Source organism: Catharus ustulatus, chromosome Z, assembly GCF_009819885.2.
Source record: "Catharus ustulatus isolate bCatUst1 chromosome Z, bCatUst1.pri.v2, whole genome shotgun sequence".
NCBI lineage: Eukaryota > Metazoa > Chordata > Aves > Passeriformes > Turdidae > Catharus > Catharus ustulatus.
Genome location: NC_046262.2, coordinates 52,817,130 through 52,836,621, shown reverse-complemented (window position 1 = coordinate 52,836,621; position 19,492 = coordinate 52,817,130). Strand labels below are relative to the sequence as shown.

The window sequence follows — 19,492 nt, the reverse complement described above, 5'->3', positions numbered from 1 at the left end:
GTAGAATGCTCTTTGCAGACAAGCATCTGCATGATTCAAACACAACACGATTTGAGCAATGGGGGGAAATACAAGACTTAATAGGACAAATTACATTCTTCTCAAAGACCAGAGATTAAGATCAATATAAAAGAAGGGAATATCACGCTCCTAAGGATATGTGAAGATTGCATCTGGAAACAAAAAATATGGGTGGTATTTATAACCTGTGAATGCCTGTTCTGTAAGTCAGAAACACATGCCCAATTCAATTTCTGATAATTATGTATACCGGTATTCTATTCTTCACTCAAACTAAAATACAATAGTTAATTTCTGTTTCAACCCTGCTCCCCAAATAAGACAGTTGCTGAATTTTGAAACATATAGAGTTTATTCTTTAGAAAAAATCAGTAGTATTTTGACTTAAGGCAAGATGACATACCACTGCTTGTAGTAGAGTTCCATTATACTGGAATTCTGTCATTCTGAAGTATTTAAAACACAGGGACTTTTCCTTCATGAGCTATACACCAAAAACTTACTGGAAGAATAGCTAAATGAGATGCCACAGTAAGTTAGTATCTCTTAGCAAAGGGCAACAAAACCAACTGTGGTTATGATGAAGGTGTTTGCAGGTGGACAGACCAATGTCCACTTTTCCTGAGGAAACAGCTCAGATTATAAACATAATTTTCTAATACTTGAAAAAACATCAATACATATTAACTTATCTATCCCGCCTAATGGCACCTATCTGGATTATCGTAAATCTATGTTAGCAACAAGTTGAAGATAACAGTTAAGACTTGGCCAATGTTCAGTTTTGTTTTCTGCTTGTAATGAACAGCATTATTGGGATTAGCTTCTAATTTATAATTTCAGCGTCCTGGAGCACAACACTGATGAATCAAGCTTCCCATACATTGCAGGAATACATGCTGTGTGCAACAGCTCAAAATGTGCAAATGTAGGCTTAAAATATGAGCTCTGTGACATGTTTTTGAAACTTTACTAATGTCTGTCAAATATAATTTGTGGCAGACAACGCAAAACTTGGTACAAAAAGTGCACAAGGACTTGGAGAAAACCTACAAAATACAGGTTCTGTTTTTCAACAGCTGTTAATAGAACCAACAATATAAAGCCTGGTTAAAGTTGCATGGTAACATTTATTACAATTTTTACAACAGAATTTATCACCTGTTTGTAACAATGGTGCCAGCTGCAACAATATTCAGATGGATCAAAAATATTTCAGCAGACATGCACAAAGAATTGTTCACCTGCTGGTTCTTGTAATGCTTTTATAAAAAGTCTCGTGTCATGGGACTGGTAACTCTTGCCAACACTCCCTGCAACTAGATAAATCTGCTCTGCTTATTAACAATACAGTCATATTGAAATCTAAAGCGTAAGAAATCCCAGCAAATTGCCACTTGCTAAACACTTAGCACAATTTTATTATACCTGATTGAAACATATGCAATCTCTTTTTAAATAGAGAAGTATGCTTAGCTTATTCTGAAAAATGCTGGGAAGCAGTAATGGAACATAAAAGCTCAGTAAGCAAAAGCAATTAAAAAAGTATCTTCACTGCATAACCACTATGCAAAACTAATATTCAGCATTCCACAGTAAATTAAAAGCAGATCGCCTTTTGTCAATGAAAACAAACCTATTCTGAAAATGAAAACAGCCACAGGATGTTTTCCTTCAAATATTTTGAAATTCAAGTTAATGAAAAGGTAAACAGTGTGGTCTGTATTTCATGAGACTACAGAATATTGCTAAGGATAGAAAATCAAATATTTTTTATTGCATGTTTAATGACTAACTGCAGGAAAGTAAGAAATAAATATTGGAGATCTAACTTCTGTTTAAGCACAGAAGGGATGCCTTCATCAGCTGGGGATACGCTATGGCTAACCAAAAGCAACCAATGAAGTTATGATGGCAGAGCCACCACTTGTCACACAATTGTACATTGTCTTCTACTGTAGTGAAGTTAAAACCCGTTACAGGTTTAAAAAAGCATCAGCATTCATTCATTAATCAGCTTGATTTCAAATGTATGTTCCATCCACTAAAAACTGTGAGATAACAGACTTCCATTTCCCTGAAAAACAGGGCCAGCGGCAGAAAGTACAGTAATTTCATGACTATAAGGCGCACTGGAATATAAGACGCTTTTTTTTTTTTTTTTTTGCAGCGAGGATCTGTGTGCAACAAAGTGACCAATAAGAAACAGAATCGTGCGAGCCATGCAGAGCTGTGCAGCTTGGCTCACCGCTTGGCTTGCACTTCCAGGTTGGAAAATTTTCGAACTTTGTCCATATATAAAGTGCACTGGATTATAAGGTGCACTTGTGGGTTTCAATCAAAATTTCAGTCAAAAGGGTGCACCTTAGAGTTGTGAAATTACTGTAACACAAACAACAAATCAAAACCCCAAAACAATTCCAGAACAATACCTGCATTATAGGTTTTCAAGAATTAAAACTAAATTAAAGCCTATTTTAAGATTTAAAGTAAACATGAGAAGAACACCATCAGTCGTGACTATGAATATATTAAAAAAATGGGGTGAAAGTAAGATTAGTTATATTCCTTCAAGCATCCTCACCAATAAAATTGCCACTTTGGAAAATAAAATTCCAATGGTAAACCTACAAACTCCTTTAAAAATAGCATCAATAATTGCATTTTGGTGCTCCTTCGCTTTATGAGATTAGCATAAGCCTGATGAATTCGAAATCTTGGCAGAAGAATCTCCTATGGTTAAGTGACAAAATGTCACTGTTTGAATTTAGCATCCCTCTTCAACCCTCTCCACCTGTTCTCATACACTCAAAATCTTCACGTCTGCCCCATTTCTAACATTACAGTAACCACTTTCTGACTACCTCATCTTCAGTCTGGAAAATTCTGGTCAAATAGATTTAAAAGAAGAATGCTTTTGAGCTTCACATCACTGCATCTGTGACCTTTTCCTTACTCTCTTCTATCATTAAGAGAAAGGAAATCAGTTAAGATGTTTCTACCCAAACGCTTCTCCAGAAACACCAAATTCCTATTCTATTTTCCTATTAACTTGATTTTGCTGACATAAAACACTGAAAAGCTTGCTGCACACTATGCTAATAACTGAACTACATCACACTGATATGACTGCAATATGCAACAGCAGAGTAATATTACAAACTAATGATGCCATTACAGGAGTAAATGACCCACTTCTACATTAAAACTTAGCCTGTGTACTATAAACATTTCAGGTTTCAGCCCTCCTCAGTGGACCACCCACAGGAATTAAGGATAAAGCTAAAAAACCCATAAAACTTAATGTATTGACATTTTTAAACTCAGAATTGCTTTCTGGCATCAATAATGTAGCACGTTCTTTAAAATGGTACTGCTCTCAGCCTCAGCTGCTCCTTTCAATGAGTGTCTTCATAATTCTTTCTATGTCTTCATTTAACCTTTTACAGACATCACTAGTTAGGTAGTTAATATTTTATACTCTACATCAGCAGGCTTCAAGAGAAACATTACACTGAAATGAATGAGCCAGAGAGTTGTTAGAATTATTCTTTGATTTCAAGCTAATGTTTGTCATGTTTTGTTCATGTGGAAACTTCTCTCTGCATTTAAAAGTATCGAGAACCTTTTTCCAGCTGTTGCTGAAAGCTTACTTAGATTATTTACACTAATTGAATCATGCATATATACTACATAAACATAACAAATCTATTTATAAAGACTAAGAAATCACTACTATGCTTCTTGGTATTCTGTTCCAATTACTAGGGATTAGCCCACCAGACTAATGACAATTCATACTAGACAGCTATTCATTTCTCTGTAGATACGTCCCATGAAAAGGAAGAGCTACAGTGAAGACACAATGCAACAAACAGAACACACTGTGTCAAATCCATGTACTTGAACCTACACATGCACCCACCTTTTTACACTCAGAGAAGCAGGGGAAGGAAAACAAAAGCCAGTAAGTCTTACCTTTTTGCAGACACTTTCAAAATTAACTTCTGTCCTAAGAGCAAGTCTGGTAACTTCATCTGGTTTTATTTCCTGTAGACAAAAGAAAAGTTTATTCAGATGATCAGATTTTATGAAGTCTTTCTATGGCTCATCTTCCTTACAAACATTCTAACCACGGCACCTCCCTAATCCCTTAAAGGAAGAAAACCAGTTTGTTATGTAGCAAAATTTTTTGAGTGTATGTAAACACTACATTTATACTGACTTTCCAAAACACTACCTTACACATAACCTGACTGTATATACTGGTGCTGGAGGCAAGGGGGATTATTCAACAGCAAAGTATGCAGAATGGGTGGTTTTATTCACAGAAATATTTCAATTGTCCACACTGTTGTACTACAAATAAACCTTAGAAGGTCTTAAATTCCTGTCTTATCTTGTGATGCAATTACATCATAACTTATCAATGTACATGAATATATAAGTTAAAGACAATGAAAATGAAGCTGAGATTAGAAAAGAAGACAATATTTTTTTCAAGAGACTGACTGAACATGCAGTTTGCATTCCTGGACTTAAACATTTGCATTGACAGTTGAAATAGAGGAATGAAAATCCTGGACGAGTGGATTTTGTTAAAAGCTGAATATTTTATGAAACATGCCCCCACGACAGATTTCTTGCTATTTTAAGACGTATGCTTTATGTAGGTTGTATTACAAAATGCTCTATTAACCTCATCAACTGAATTAACTGAACATTATTTTCCTTGTCAGGCAGTGCAACCAAAAATCATGTTACATACCAGTTGTTTCCCAGATGGCCATTTTAAAAGCAGTTTAACTATTCTTATGCCAGACCTAAATAATGTTCACACATTTTGAAAAGTTAAAATTCTGTACAAAGTAATTTACTTATTCTGATAGCTTTCATGTTCAACAACTACATTGTACTTGTTAATTTCTTTCTTTCCCAGCTTAAGCATTCTTGAAACCTATTCCAATACCTTCATTTTTACTCCACTGTTAAGTTCCATATTCCATATTCTATCCCTTTTCTGTCCTAAATCTGGAGCAGTCTGTACACCTCCTTAGACATAATTTCAGGAAGAAACAAGTAGCTTGGTTTCTTATAAAAGGTCATACCTTACATCTCAAAACCTTATGTTTTGCTTCTTTGCATAGGTAAGATATTTTTCAGAGACTTGCAATTTATCTAGACCTTTAAGGTGCTGCACGAATTCCATACGTCTTAAAACTGCAAACAATTATCTATTAACTGTAAACAATTACCTATTATGTTAACAATAATAATGGGGGAAAAGTAACAGAACTTAGTTAAATTAACAACAACAACCCCCGCCTCCTCCTTTCTGTGAATGTCAGAAGAGCTTCCTGACAATGAGATCTAGAAATCTGCAAAATCATCTCCCAAAGATACTAGTGGAAGCCCAATCACGATCCACACTGGAAAAACACTGGTGGATGTAGGAAACAATCTTCTACTGGCAGATGAACAGTAGGATGACCTAATAGAGATGGAAAAGACCTATGAGTCAGTTTTCCATGACTTTCCAAAGTGTTTCACAGATGGTGAAAGTAGGACATGTTGTTTAAGTGACATGTTTACTGTCATATAGGAGGTTGGGGGTTATGAATGAAGCTCTGGAACCCAATATTATTCATTAAATCAAGCTGTTGGTTTATTAAAAAAACCCCAAAATATAATTCCTATGATCATCATCCCAAATAAAGCTGCCTATTTCCTGTCTCCTTAGGATTTAAATGCAGCAACAGGGTTCAGGGCAGAGGCAGACAAACTTCAGCCATCTCTCCATGAGAATGGTCAGTTTAATTTTGATATGACAACACTGCAGAATTCCCAAGACAGTGCAGAATCACAAATAATACTGGAGAATGAATTACACTTTGGAATTTAAAGTCATGAAAGTCACACTGAAATCCCTAGGATATAGAATGAGGCCAAGAACCTTCTGTTCAGGCTTAAATCCCCAAATTTATAAATGATGTCCTTCACTTCTCCTAGATTTAAGGCAAACTAAGAATTTTTGACTTAAATGTTCTTCTAGAGAACTTTGGTTTTGTAAATGTCACATGAGTAAAGTTACTGTAATAAATATATTTTTTCTGTCTCTATCAATGATCAGCAACAGACAATCAAATAGAAAAAGGAGAGAGTGGTATATTTCCCAGCACAGTTTTCTCAACATTGAGATGCACCTGACTCACAAGAAAAACCTTAGCATTGAATATCTATCATGGAACCCTCTTTCCAATTGTGCGAAGGGATGTTATAAATGGATGCCCTCTCCAGCATCTCTGAGACCAGTCCGGGATTCCTCTTGCCCTGATGGTGCAGCCCAGCTCAGTGTGCCCAGAGACCTGGAGGTGTCTCTCCCAGGTCCACAGATGTTGCAGTTGTTTTCCAACTGACAGGTAGTGAAGCTCAGCTATGCACTCTGACTCCCTTTGCTTGCCCTATACCCCCAGTAGCTGGCACCTAGTCCTTACAGTACTTGCAGGCAGGGAACAAAGAAGTGAGATTACAAACAGGTAAGAAAAGAAATAAAGATAACAGACAGTGCTGATCTGCCACAGTGCTTGGTCAGGTACATTTACTGTCCAAAATTGGCTGAGATTGGCCCCTCAAATGCCCACTCCCAATTATGCCCTCTAAGTGTTGTTTAATAAGTTTTGTGTAGTTCAGAGGTCCTCCCAATATCCCCAAATCCTCATGTTCCTACTGTTGTCCCTTATCAGTTACAAAGCCAAGGCTGGCCTTCTGCAGAGCAGTATCAGTAGTTTTTTAATGGCCCATTATTAGTGAGTGGAGATGATTTGTCTTTGTCCCTGTCTGTTTATGCCTTCTCCCACCAGCTTTTTTACTCTCTGTTTTTCTTTATCCCTTCCTGTTTTCTTTTCTATCCCTCCAGCATTGAGAAAATCCACTTCTGGAGGCCCCTAATGGAGAATACTTTCACTGCCTTCCAAGTACTCTCACAGATACTCTCACAGCTGCTTTCTGCAATCATATTAATGCTTGGTGTTATAACCTGTGCCAGTTGGTTTCCAAGAGAGATCCTATGCTCCAATGAACAAGGAATACTAAAGTTCAGAGGGAAAAAGATATATATACTACTTTATGAAGTATGCAAAGAGTAATCCCAGATTAGGGAAGTATAGACAAAGGCCTCCTACCAATCAATGCAAATACTCTTTCTCCTTGAAAATCATTCCTGATTTCCCAAATGTCTAAAAATACTCCAAGCCAAAACCTTAAAAGGTGTTGATATAATGACTGCCTATGGAGGGATAATAAACTGCTGAGATCAAGAGACCCTTCTTTCCCTGCAGAAACCAAGTTTTCTCTCGTGGGAGAGAGACAACTACTGGAGGTAATATATTGCCAGCACTACTGGCATTAGTGGCTCAGATAATGGGCAGTAAGCAACAATGGAAGAGATAATTTTCTTTCACTTACAGACTGCACCCCTATCTCCACTTCTGTCATGAAATCCTTTGGAGACAGGGACACAAGGAAGGAAAGACTCTCTGCAGGCTGATGTACATGACACAAAGCACAATGATGGTGCCGCTGTCTGCCAAGGCAGAGCCCACAATGGCCACTGGAATGCCAAGATAACACTGGAAAGAGGTGGAAAAGGAATGGCAGCAGTAGCACCAGCCTGACTCAATTTTTCCAATAGTGTGGGACCAATGCCCCTCCAGTCATTCACTGCCCAGGCAGCTGCTCCAGTGGACACCGGAGCAATGTCAGAACTGATCTGTCAGCCAGCTTGATCCTGCCAGGTTGCAGGCAGAGGATCAGGCCTTGGCTTGAGATTAAGATAAATAAACAGGATGTGAAAAGCTACTGGACATAAGAAAATTGCTGGCTGTGATAGATAACACAAGAAGCTGTAGAGTGGCTGTACAGATCATCAGGGCAGTTACACAAAAACCCGACAAGCTCCATGGAGAGGTGGAATACAGGGTAGACTTTAGTGGTGGACATCTTGCAAGCTATAGAGATAACCGAACTAGTAATAGCACACAAAGCCAACACTGCATACAAAGTTACACTGAAACACCACTCTGTGGAAAAAATAAGTATGGGCAGGCAAAGACCACCCTGAGTTGGAAAAGTGAGCACTGGGGCACAGGGAAGAGGTAGCTGTGGGGCAGGCACTCATCTCTGAACAGTGCACAGGAGGCAGTGAGCTCTCCCCAGTACTCACAGAACTTAAAACATCAATATTGGGATTTTTTTTTTTTTTTTTAAATAAAACATAACTGTCTTACACAGAAAGACAAGACTATATGGAAGAGACGTATGTCAAGCGTAAATGGTATGTGAAAATACGATTTCATGTTTACATTGATTGCGGCTGCTCAGATGACATTTTATACAAGTGATGCTGAGTAAGACAGAGGTTCTAATTTAAAAGGCATGGAAATACTATTTATTGAATAGCCTCTGCAAGACAGCACAACAAAAAAAACTCACTGTCAAATGAGGCTTCAACACATTTCAGAAATGCAAGATTTTTAACACAATATGTATTCCCAGCTATGCTGTTTCAGGCAGTTTTAGATGACTCAGAAAAAAACCCAGTCTGCTAGTGGCCTGTGGAAGCAATTTAAGAGTCCTCAGACTACTGAATACAACATGATTTCAATTTTGTTTTGACTACTATTTTTTATCTTTATCATAACATTCATTATTTTTCATCATTATTTTTTCGCATCTTCTTAGCTGTACAAGTTTTAAGCCCTTCATATGAAAAGATGACTTTCATCCTAAAGTGGTGAAACTTCTACAAAATATAAGTAATAGAATCAGGGTATAGAGAAACAGATGATCTTTACCAAAAGTCATATTTCTGATGAAATCTCAGCTATAGTTTGCTACCCATTAATACACTTTCAGTTTTTAAAACATAATCGTAATTTTTACTCTTAAGCCTATGTTTAAGAATACTTTCTCATAAAGTTTCTTCTATTTTTCCAGAGCGTTCAGTCTGATTTTGGTACTTTCTGTTATTTTCCTAGGTTGCTTAGTGAGGAGAAAGGTATAAGAGAAAAAAATTTCAGAACATTTTTCAGCTCTTTTTTCCCCTCACAGTATGTATGTCTTCTTGTCAAAACCAATTTGCTCCCCATAGTCTTTAGAAGTTCAGTATTTTACTCATTCAGAAGAGAAGTAGCCTTAGACTTATGGGTAAGTACTACCATTGTGAAAACACACAAAAATGGGATATCTTCAAAGTAGTGAGATAAATCAGACATGGTTCACCTGAAAGCTTATCCAGTTTCCAAAAAGAAACAAAATCCATTATAAGAGCACAAATGTGTTTAACTTATGAAGGCATGTTTTCCACAAATGCAGCGCTGTAACAGATTATTATCAAACTGATTATGAAGAAAACGGATATTTCTTCCCCTAGCACTTTATAAATCCAAATCCCTTGTCAGTAGCTGTGACCTAAATACACACAGAAGAATTTCCAGTGTAAGTCACATTAGTGGACCGCCACACCAAAGTAAGTGGCACTCTGCCTATTCAAAAAAATAGAAAAAATAAATCCCAAACCTCTATCTTTTCAAGTCCCTGTTTTACCAGATGTGCAGCCAAGATGAACAGTACTACCAGAAGAAGAATTTGGATAAAATTAACAAACAGAATAACAAAAAATTGATCTGGTAAGTAAAATATGACATTGTCTAGTTAAGTGTACTTTAAACTTATTAGCAAGCTTATTAAACAAATCAGTGCTACACCGACATACCTGCTTTATTATAAAATCCCTAATTTTTGCCACAATCCAAGCTAAGCTACTTTAGATAGCTGCCTTACTGCCAGTCTTCATGAGCTATTAGCAAAACATCTCTCAAGCTCTTTTCTGAGTAATTAGATGTCCTGAACTTCATGTAGCACAGAATAAAAGTTCAAAGATATGTAAGGTCTCTAAGTATTTTCTGTATTTGCTCTCATTTTTTAACTACAACTTTTAAAGCAGGAATAAAATGGGAAGCAGTATCTCTCTTGGTAATATTGCACAGAAGAAGAGAAGTCTAATCCTAGACAAAGAGTCTGTAGCCTTAGCCCTTGAAATTTCATCTTCCATTTGGCTTTAGTTTTTTCCTCAATGGAATCCAGGCAATCCAGATCACTCTCATCTTTACCCATCACCTGTGAATTACATAAAATCCTTCCAGAGAGGCATACTGATTTCTCCCAGATTTCCCTAACTGTCCTATGATGATAGGTAAACTCAATGTACTTGCTACTTGTTCGAAACTGCTCCTTCTGCAGTAAAACATTTCTCATCTGAGCATTCACTTTTGTTTTAATGATTTTCCTGCTTTGCTGACTGTGACAATTCCCAGTAACAATTTATACCACTTGGTTGAATGACAATATGAGAATGCTCAAATGATCAACTTATTTTACTTGGTGCTAAGAAATAGATTGGGTAATCATTAAGATGTTGCATTCATTGCATTTCTAAAGCAAGTCTCCTTTTACAACAGACACATCTGTGGATGTGCAAGCATTGCACATTCACCAAGAATTTCCTGCTGAGAAGGATTGAGGTTTTCAACCCACAGGTGAGAATCCAGTGGGGGCCAGTAACATTCTCATGGGAGGTAGATTGATCTGACAGGAAGTCCAGGATGGTGCTGACTGACGTACAGAAAATTATGAAGACCGCCCAGTCATTTGTTAAGAATACTACAATCCTTCATGAATCTCGTAAATACCTATGTATCTCCATGCTAAAAACTTTCTTGGTGTTTTTTTTTTTCACTCTCATTGGGAAAAAACCTGCACTTACCCATCCTGAAAGCATCAGCCCACTCAGCGGCCCATGCAGCTGAAATGGGGATGTGTTCTTGGAGCTCTTGGGTGAACCACACTTGGTGCTCAGGGCAGAGGATGTGGCCTGAGGGAGACTTCAACACCTCAGCTCCCCTCTGTTACAACAATCCATGCAGAGCACATAGGGAAGGGCCTTGCTGTGTCTACTACACAGTTAGTGCTGGATTTAAATAAAATGTCATTAAACCCATTTACTTTCAATACTCGACAAAGACAGAAACAGCTACAAAGTTCACAGGAAAAGAAATAAAAATAAGGTGTGCCTAATTTACTCACACTAAGGTTAAAGATCTCTCTGCCTCATTCAGTTTGACTTGACATTCTTCCTGGCAAGACAACATTTAGGATTTTCAATGTTTGCACACATTTATGCCAGAGCCTACACCTTTCAGATAGAAAAAATAAAGGAATCTATTTTTGGGAGCTATTTTCATTATTTTTTTAGTGACTCACTCATAAATTCTTGCTTTTTAAATTACAGAAGGACACAGAATCTGAGTGGTGCTAATATGCAAATCTTTTCAAAAAACACAGGGCTCTACCATGTGGTAAGAGACCATAAAAGACAGTAAGTAACCACTGTAGGGTCCATGGTCTTTGGGAAGACCTTTTTATCTAATATAATGTAATATAGTGAAGTAAAGGCTGTCTGTAGAAGTGTGTGTGCACTCAAAATTAATATAAACAAAACAAATCAGCTTATTACTAATGTAATCCTTATTCTCAGAACTTTACAATGGGGGTAGGAATGTCTTTCCAACTAGCAATGCTCTGCATGTTGTGGAAGTTCCTCACTATCAAAGACATATAAGTACTAACAGATTCCAAATAAAAAACTAAATGCTTTTCAAGCTCTATTTCAGAAGTTTGCACATATTCCGAAACAACATATTCTTTTACTAAAAATCTTCAAGAAGTTAGCCTTCAATGCAGCAAGTCTGATAAATGTCCAAAAATATACATATGTAGAGATGTAGCTTTCCATGGAAGACAAGTTTTACTGTACATACCTGTGTCATAAAGGACAGACAACTACAAGAAAGCAAAAGCACAAAAAAAATATATTCCATGGGTATTTTTTTTTGTTTGTTTGTTACACTGGTGTAGCCAACAAAGCTTTTGCCAGCATCCTGACTGGATGACTTGGTTTTGTATCACCATATATTGAAAACAGAGGTTTTATCCAGTAGAAATGAAGATATTTTCTGTTTACTTGGAGGCAGGTTAAGTAATTATAATTTAAATATAGTCCCCTGTATCACTTGGGTTTAGGATTATAATGATGTTCAAAAGTAATTATACTTTTTAATTCATAAATTATCTAAGGTCTGTATTACAAAGAGAAAAAAAAGTGAAAGAAGAAATGGTTGTACAGTTCCTAATTTTCTTGAAGTAGGCACCAAAGACATTCAATGCATTTTCAATGACTTTACATGTTTTATCAACTGCCTTTTATTTTGAAAAGTTCTACTGAATTTTGTTAAATTTTGTTTTAACTGGTCTTTGATGTTAATATAAAGTAAAAAAGGAATCTTTCTTAAAATCATTAATTTTCAACCTTGCTGGATAAAGAACAACTTTGAGAGAAATACTATAAAACAGATTAAGAAAAAAACAGTTGAATTTAATTTATATTTTAAAATAACAAAACCAAAGACATTACTAGAGGAAATTACCAGAATACAACCTTCCCAAAAAAATCAGAAGCTTGAGAAACACCTCACTTTAGATGAACATAAGACAATTGATTTTGATGTGAATTAACTATTCCTAACCTGTCAAAAAAACCAAAAAACCAAACCAAACCAAAAAACCAAAAAAAACCCCCCTCCACAATAACAATTAATCATTGGGAATGTAAGAATGTATTTCAAGGGTAACTTGTCTAGCAATTGTTCTTTTTGTAAACTACAGTGGTGTCAGGTTTTTGCTGGCACCAATTTTAAACATTACTAAATGTCTACAGTATTGCTGTCTCAGTTTAGATCCAAGTGAAATTCAGTGTCAACCTGTGAATTTTCATCTAGTAAGTTTCACAATACAAAATTTTAGAGTTTTCTGGGTTCATTGTTCTCTGGAAAATTAAAGTTACAAAGAATACCCATCTAACAAAACTACGCCATATTCCTATAAATATAGTTTTGCATAAATGGTTACATTCCTCTAGTTAAATACCCTCATTCCTCTATGCTGCATAACCTCTTCTAAAAGCAGAACAAGCAGCTGAGGAAAAGACTACTTATTCATACTTTAATAACACAACAAAATGAAAAAAATACAACTCTCCAAAAGAACACTTAACATGGCTAATTGTTTGAGCTCTTGTAAAATACCCAAACTTTATTTGGCAAGTATAGGCTGCTCTTTTCTGCCACGTTTATAAACTAATTTAATATTTCAAGAGGTATGCAAGTCAAATGCCAACAATTACATCAGTCTACTGAGATGAACACTGTGAACTTGGCATTTTATTCTGTCCATTAGATTAAATGAATTGTTTCATTTTGGAGGTTCACATCTGATTCAGTAGTCACATTCAGAGAGCAGTTTTCACTATAGCATACAGAAAGCAATTAGTAAGTCTGCAATCATGTGACAATTCCAGAAGTAGAAGGTATTATGAAAATAAACTACAATTACAAGCACATAAAAATGACAAATAAAGAGAAGCAAAACAAGTTTAGAAGCACAGCAAGCACGATGCCAAAAGTCATCATTATTGGAGCATTCTTTTTGCTTCAAACATCCCTTAGCTCTGAACGACAGCGCTCACTTGCAGTGTAGTGCAAACCATAATTTCACTGTACTGACACAGTCTGTTCCACGTCGCTTTCCGAATATTAAAACAACAGCCACATGCGATCGGAGGGTTAACACGTTTCCAGGTGCCCCGCGCTGTCTGGAAGCGCCGCGGGTTCGGGTTTGGGCTCGGGCTCCTGTCGGCGGCACCGAGCCGGCAGCGCCGCCCGCCGCCACCAGAGGGCGCGCCGCACCCCTGGCGCCGCTCCCGCCCGGCAGCGCCCTGAGCCAGCACGGCGCCGCCGAGGCAGCCAGCGACAGGACGGGCTGCGTGTCTCGGCATTCCCGAAATACGAGACAGCGACCCGCTAACGGGCGCGACCCGCCTAAGAACCGCCGCCTTCTGCTTGAAATAAGAGACGGAAACAAACAAACGGTGAGGACAGAAGAACCCGGAGACACGCAGTGTGAAGCAGAAGCACGTGAATACACAGACCTCATTTGCACAACCCCTTTGATATCTTCCAGAGGGCAATAAGAGTTCAAAGATTAGGCACTATGCAGAAAAAAAGAACTTCTTGTTTCCATTCCTATTCCCAATATGCAGTGTCTCCGGGAAAATCACCTCTCCTCCACTCCTTTCTTCAAGCTCCACGGATTAAAAAATGAATTAGGGAGATCTTGAAACTTCAGCAAGACAAACCTGATGCTGATTTGCCCAAGCTAAGGAGTAAAGGTGTAAAGAAGAGACTGTAACAAAATGCAAAAAAAGTTTTGCTTTTAGTATATGCAGATTTTCAAACTAGCTTTTAAAACCTCCTCAGTAAAATACTGGTACACAATATCTATCCAGGACAACTCCTGTGTAAAACTCCAACATCGGTAGTACACCTTGTATCCTTGGCAAATCCTCTCCCAATTTTGTCACACATTACATAGATGCTGTGCCATATCTGATCATTCTTGACACTCTTCTTTACACTTTCACTAGTTTATTTGATTGGTTTTTACATACACAAACATGATTTATGCAGTATACAGTAAAATAAATATTTTAAATAGGAAGAGAATCTCTTCTGTCTGAAGACAAGAAACAGCAATCTAGCATTTTCACAGTTATCTATGGTAACTCCAACATCCACCTCCTAGTGGTATGGCAAAAGCCAATTTCTTTCAATCCAGTAAAAATTAACTACTGGAAATATAATTCTTACCACCACAACAAGTACTACTTAGCATTTATCACCATTGAATTTCTTCAGTCATTCTGTTGCCCAGTTGATCAGTTCTGCAGTGTTTTAGTATTAGTATCTTCACTACCAGAAATTCTGGAATCGTCAAGCTCTGTCATTCATTCACTTTTTCTGAATCATTTCCAGCACTGATCTGCACAAAACTCCGCTGTTAGCTTTCCAACACTACGAAAGCCAAGCATCTATTCTTCTCTTTTGCTTACTATGTTTAACTCTACGACTAAAAAAAGAAAATTTATATTCATGAATAGCTCTAAAAAAAGAAAAACCCCAACTAAAATCACATAAAACCACCAGAGGCTTTGGTGAAAGCTGGACAATGGCTTTTTTTTTAAATACAAAACAATATACAGACTTAATCAACAATATTTACTTTGTATTTACTCCTTCAAAGAACTCCCACTTAGTTGCAAGGCATGACTTTCATCTCCTAAAGGTACCATTATTGTACTTCTTACTATTTATCCACGTGTTCACTAAATCCTCACTTAAATAAAAGTGCCAATACATCCGTCCAGCACTGAAGTCATATTTACATTAGCATTACATTCTCAAACAGACTTCATCATTTTTCTTTTCTTTAGGCAGGAGGTAGCCATGGGGGAAACAAGATTTTACACACAGAAGGATCAGTTGGAATAACGAGTCATAGCAGCTGCAGTTGCCATACTGAATTAATTAATTTCCAAGCGACTATGAAGATACTGACTGCAATTTCTTCCCCCTTCCCACCACAAACTGTTCAATTAGAAGAAATAGGAATAAAACCTTTACCCTAGTATTAAAGAAGAATTTCTATTTGTTAAGAACAAAAGAGCTAATTTCTATGGAAAATTTCTTCAGAAGAAAGAGGACAAAAAAGGACAGTTGATTCAGGAAATTTAGACAGTTTAATATTGATCCACCATACTAAGTAGATTCACTGTTTACTGCAGATTTCTTCACTTCTCCAGAATAAATTAAGTACAAAGACCAGCTAGTATATAGCAAGAAATTAATTACAATTGCCTCTGAGTCTCACAAGATTCATCTTATCTTGATGAACTACTACACCTCAGCATAGGATGATCAAAATACAAAAGAAAGGTATGCAGTACTTACAGAAATGTTATTTTCTTTTTCAGGTTCTCATGAATTACAGAGACCTTTAATAAAAGGCCCAAGTTGATTTAGTAAAATGAAATGCACGTTAGGATGATGAAAGAAGTCAACAACAAAAAAAGTATCCATTTTGAATATGCACAAATATTTTCAAAATAAGTGCAGAAACAAGTTGACACTTCTGTTATTAGTTTGATTAATAGCAGATGTTTTGTTTTGCTGTCGCTGGTCAATTTTCACATAAAGGCATAGGAATTGCATTATTTTTTAATAATATTGCAAAGGTTGTCTCTTTATTAAAATAAACAGAATTCAGAAAATAAATGAAGTCTCTTCTGCAAGCCCTATTTTTTCAAACAGTGAAAACGGAATATTCTGCATCCTTACAAAAAAAAATATAGTAACATTCTTATGCAAGACTTGATTAGAAAAAGCTTCATCTGCAAACCATATTTTTAAGTTAGCTCAAATCCAACAAACAGGTGCCCTTGTGATCTGTTTGGACTTTGTAACTAGGACTCTAATGCATAAGAAAAAAAAACACGATAGCTGCTTCTATTTAAGTATCTTGTCAACAATAAAGTTTTCAAAATGAAGTTGATGATATTTTTACTGACTTTTATTTTTAAGAAATGCAGCCCATTTTTTATGTAATCCAGTTCAGTATTTCAGTATGTTATAAAAGCCAAAAAACTTCTACTATCATAATGTAATAAAACAGTAAGAATGGCTGTCAGCTCTTTTCTTGCTTCAAATTTAAACTGTACAGCACAAGATCCCACACTAATTTTTCTTTCCTTCTTACAACTAAATATTTGTGTATGCCTGCAATATAGAAAAAAAAAAAAAGTCATCATATTCTACAGCTTTCTCATGCTGAGATTGCTCATTCAATATATTTTTACCATGCAAGAGGAGACATATTTATGTAGGCTCCTGATGAGGTGTTCTTTCCTCCTTCTTATTCATCAGTTTAAAAGAACATTAAATAGCTCACCGTATCTCCACACTGAGCTATGGACTTGCATTTTCCTTTAGCTTTACTTCTGCTTCAGTGTACCTACAGAATCCATTCCTGCAGAGCTTCACATTCCTCACTACTTGAAAATCCAACAGTTTTGTATTTAATAACATCATCTCTGTGCATTCAGGCACAGTGTTTTCTACATTCCTCACAGGTTGGCTGTTCTTGCTTCTACCTTCGGGGGACCTCCTGCTTGTGTTTGGGCTCAGGAACACACTGTGTTATCCACACCTCCTTCTTCTCCATTATGTTGAGTGGTCTTTACATTGTGTTCCCTACTTGGGAGAGCTTTTACTTCAACCTTGACATAATTTTAGATAGCCATTGAATTATTGTGCAGTTTGCTTAACAAAAAGGCATGCATGGTCCAGAACAGCCACGAACTGCCAATGATAAAGTAGAATGTGCTGCTGAGAGCACAAGCAGCAAGCTTCTGTATTTCCTAATAGCACCTGACTCCTCGCACATGTGTGCCTGCACAATGCACATGTGGATGTATCTGCCACAAAATCAAAGCCCCAGGCTTCCTGCATTACTGCAGATGAATGCATCATACATAGATAAAGTCAGACACATGCACCAAAGCAAGGATCTGCACTGCTCCACTGAAGCAGGGCTGAATAACTAAGTTCTACCCCTTCTTCCTCCCCTTGAAATGGTCTACATGTGGCATCTGGTTCACACCATTGCAAAAGCTGAACAACCCCTGCCTCTGCCTTTTGTTGAGAAGCATCAAGGACTGTTTCTAGGCTGACTATACTGAAGTTTAAGCACTTCCCACTACTCTTACAAAAACTTTTGAAGGTTAAAGATTCTGTAACATTAGGATGAATGTTTGCTACCTATTTTACAAGAAAATATGCAAGACTACTGGAAACATGTGCTAGGAGAAAGAAAAAGAGCAGAAAAAGAGCAGAAAAAGAGCAGAAAAAGAGCAGAAAAAGAGCAGAAAAAGAGCAGAAAAAGAGCAGAAAAAGAGCAGAAAAAGAGCAGAAAAAGAGCAGAAAAAGAGCAGAAAAAGAGCAGAAAAAGAGCAGAAAAAGAGCAGAAAAAGAGCAGAAAAAGAGCAGAAAAAGAGCAGAAAAAGAGCAGAAAAAGAGCAGAAAAAGAGCAGAAAAAGAGCAGAAAAAGAGCAGAAAAAGAGCAGAAAAAGAGCAGAAAAAGAGCATTAACTCCCATTCTGACTTAAGACAATTTTTCAGTGAGATGTTAACTGAAAGCTAGGTTACAGAAGCTGAAACCATGAACCAAGGAAGGAAACAGTACTGCTAGAAAAAAACATGAAGATTTACGAAAAAGTCTGGTATTCCCGGATATAAATATGTCATACAAAAGGGTCATACTAAGAGAAAGACCTATAAAGTCCTTAAGCTGACCTACTACAAAGCTCATCACTAATGCAGCACTGTTCTCAACCTTACCACTACTACTTTGCGCAAAGTGAATGACTGTTGTTCCAAGGACAATGAGTGTGAAAATACCCTTCAAACTTCAAAATAATAAATAAATAATAAAATAATAATAAATAAATAATAATAAAAATTAGTAAAATAATTTGACTTTCAAAACCTTAATAACGGAGTTCAAATTTAAGTCTACTTTTGTTAAGATCTTGCTAGAATATAAGAGAGAAAATACTGTAAAGCATTATTTTTTCCTGCATCTCTTGTACAAAATTCACTATTCACTATTTAGTGATAAATACTGTGGTTTAAGTGTACCAAAAAACCCTCATTGTATTAACTAATGCGTTTCTCCAGTGATAAATTTCAGGATAGAGAACATATCTTTCCAAGACACTTGAAAATGATTGAAACCAACTGCTGCTCATTCATAACAAATAGAAGGCGTTTTTCCTTCAAGCACTGCAAACTGCCTTTTACCCATATTTTCTTAATGGGCATCCTCCAAACATGATATAAGACCATCTTCCATAATGCCAAGGTTTTTGTTGTAAGATAAAGGCAAAAGTACTCCTAGACACATGAAAGAAACCATGATTATATTAAGATCTTACTTCAGCCAAGAAATTCCAACTCAAGATAAGCTACATATTGCTAAGAAATCACTAGACAGTCTATTATTTTTTTGTCAAGAAACTTTCAAAAAAACAATAGTTTCTTAAATATGGAAACTAGTACTCTACCATGGATAATTAGTCCATTTTGATAGTATCATCAAGCCTGACAAACAAGTAAAGCAATACCCCTAAGTAAAAACAATTTTGTATTTCATAAAAGTAGTACCATAGTAGAGAACTAGAAAGGATACCATTCTTTTTCCCCATCTTTCAAGAATTGTTGAATAGATATTTTATACAGTTTTGGAAAAATGAAAACTGAAGAACTCAAAAACCAGTGAATTCCAATAGCTTTGAGAACTCCTGCAAACAATTAACCCAGTTCCTGAATCCATGTAGCTGGAACTTGCAACTGCTCTCATTTCTCACAATGTTTACTTCTGATTGTTAGGCTTGAGACACTTTTAA

At 36.6% G+C, this 19,492-nt stretch overlaps 1 protein-coding gene across 1 annotated transcript in view; it reads right to left on the bottom strand.

Moving 5' to 3' along the window:
- Positions 1-19,492, bottom strand: part of SRFBP1 (serum response factor binding protein 1) — a 73,681-nt gene that overhangs the window by 25,680 nt on the left and 28,509 nt on the right. The window contains exon 4 of the mRNA XM_033084733.2: positions 4,000-4,071. Coding sequence (XP_032940624.1) covers positions 4,000-4,071 — 72 coding nt within the window. The remainder of the gene's footprint in view (positions 1-3,999; positions 4,072-19,492) is intronic.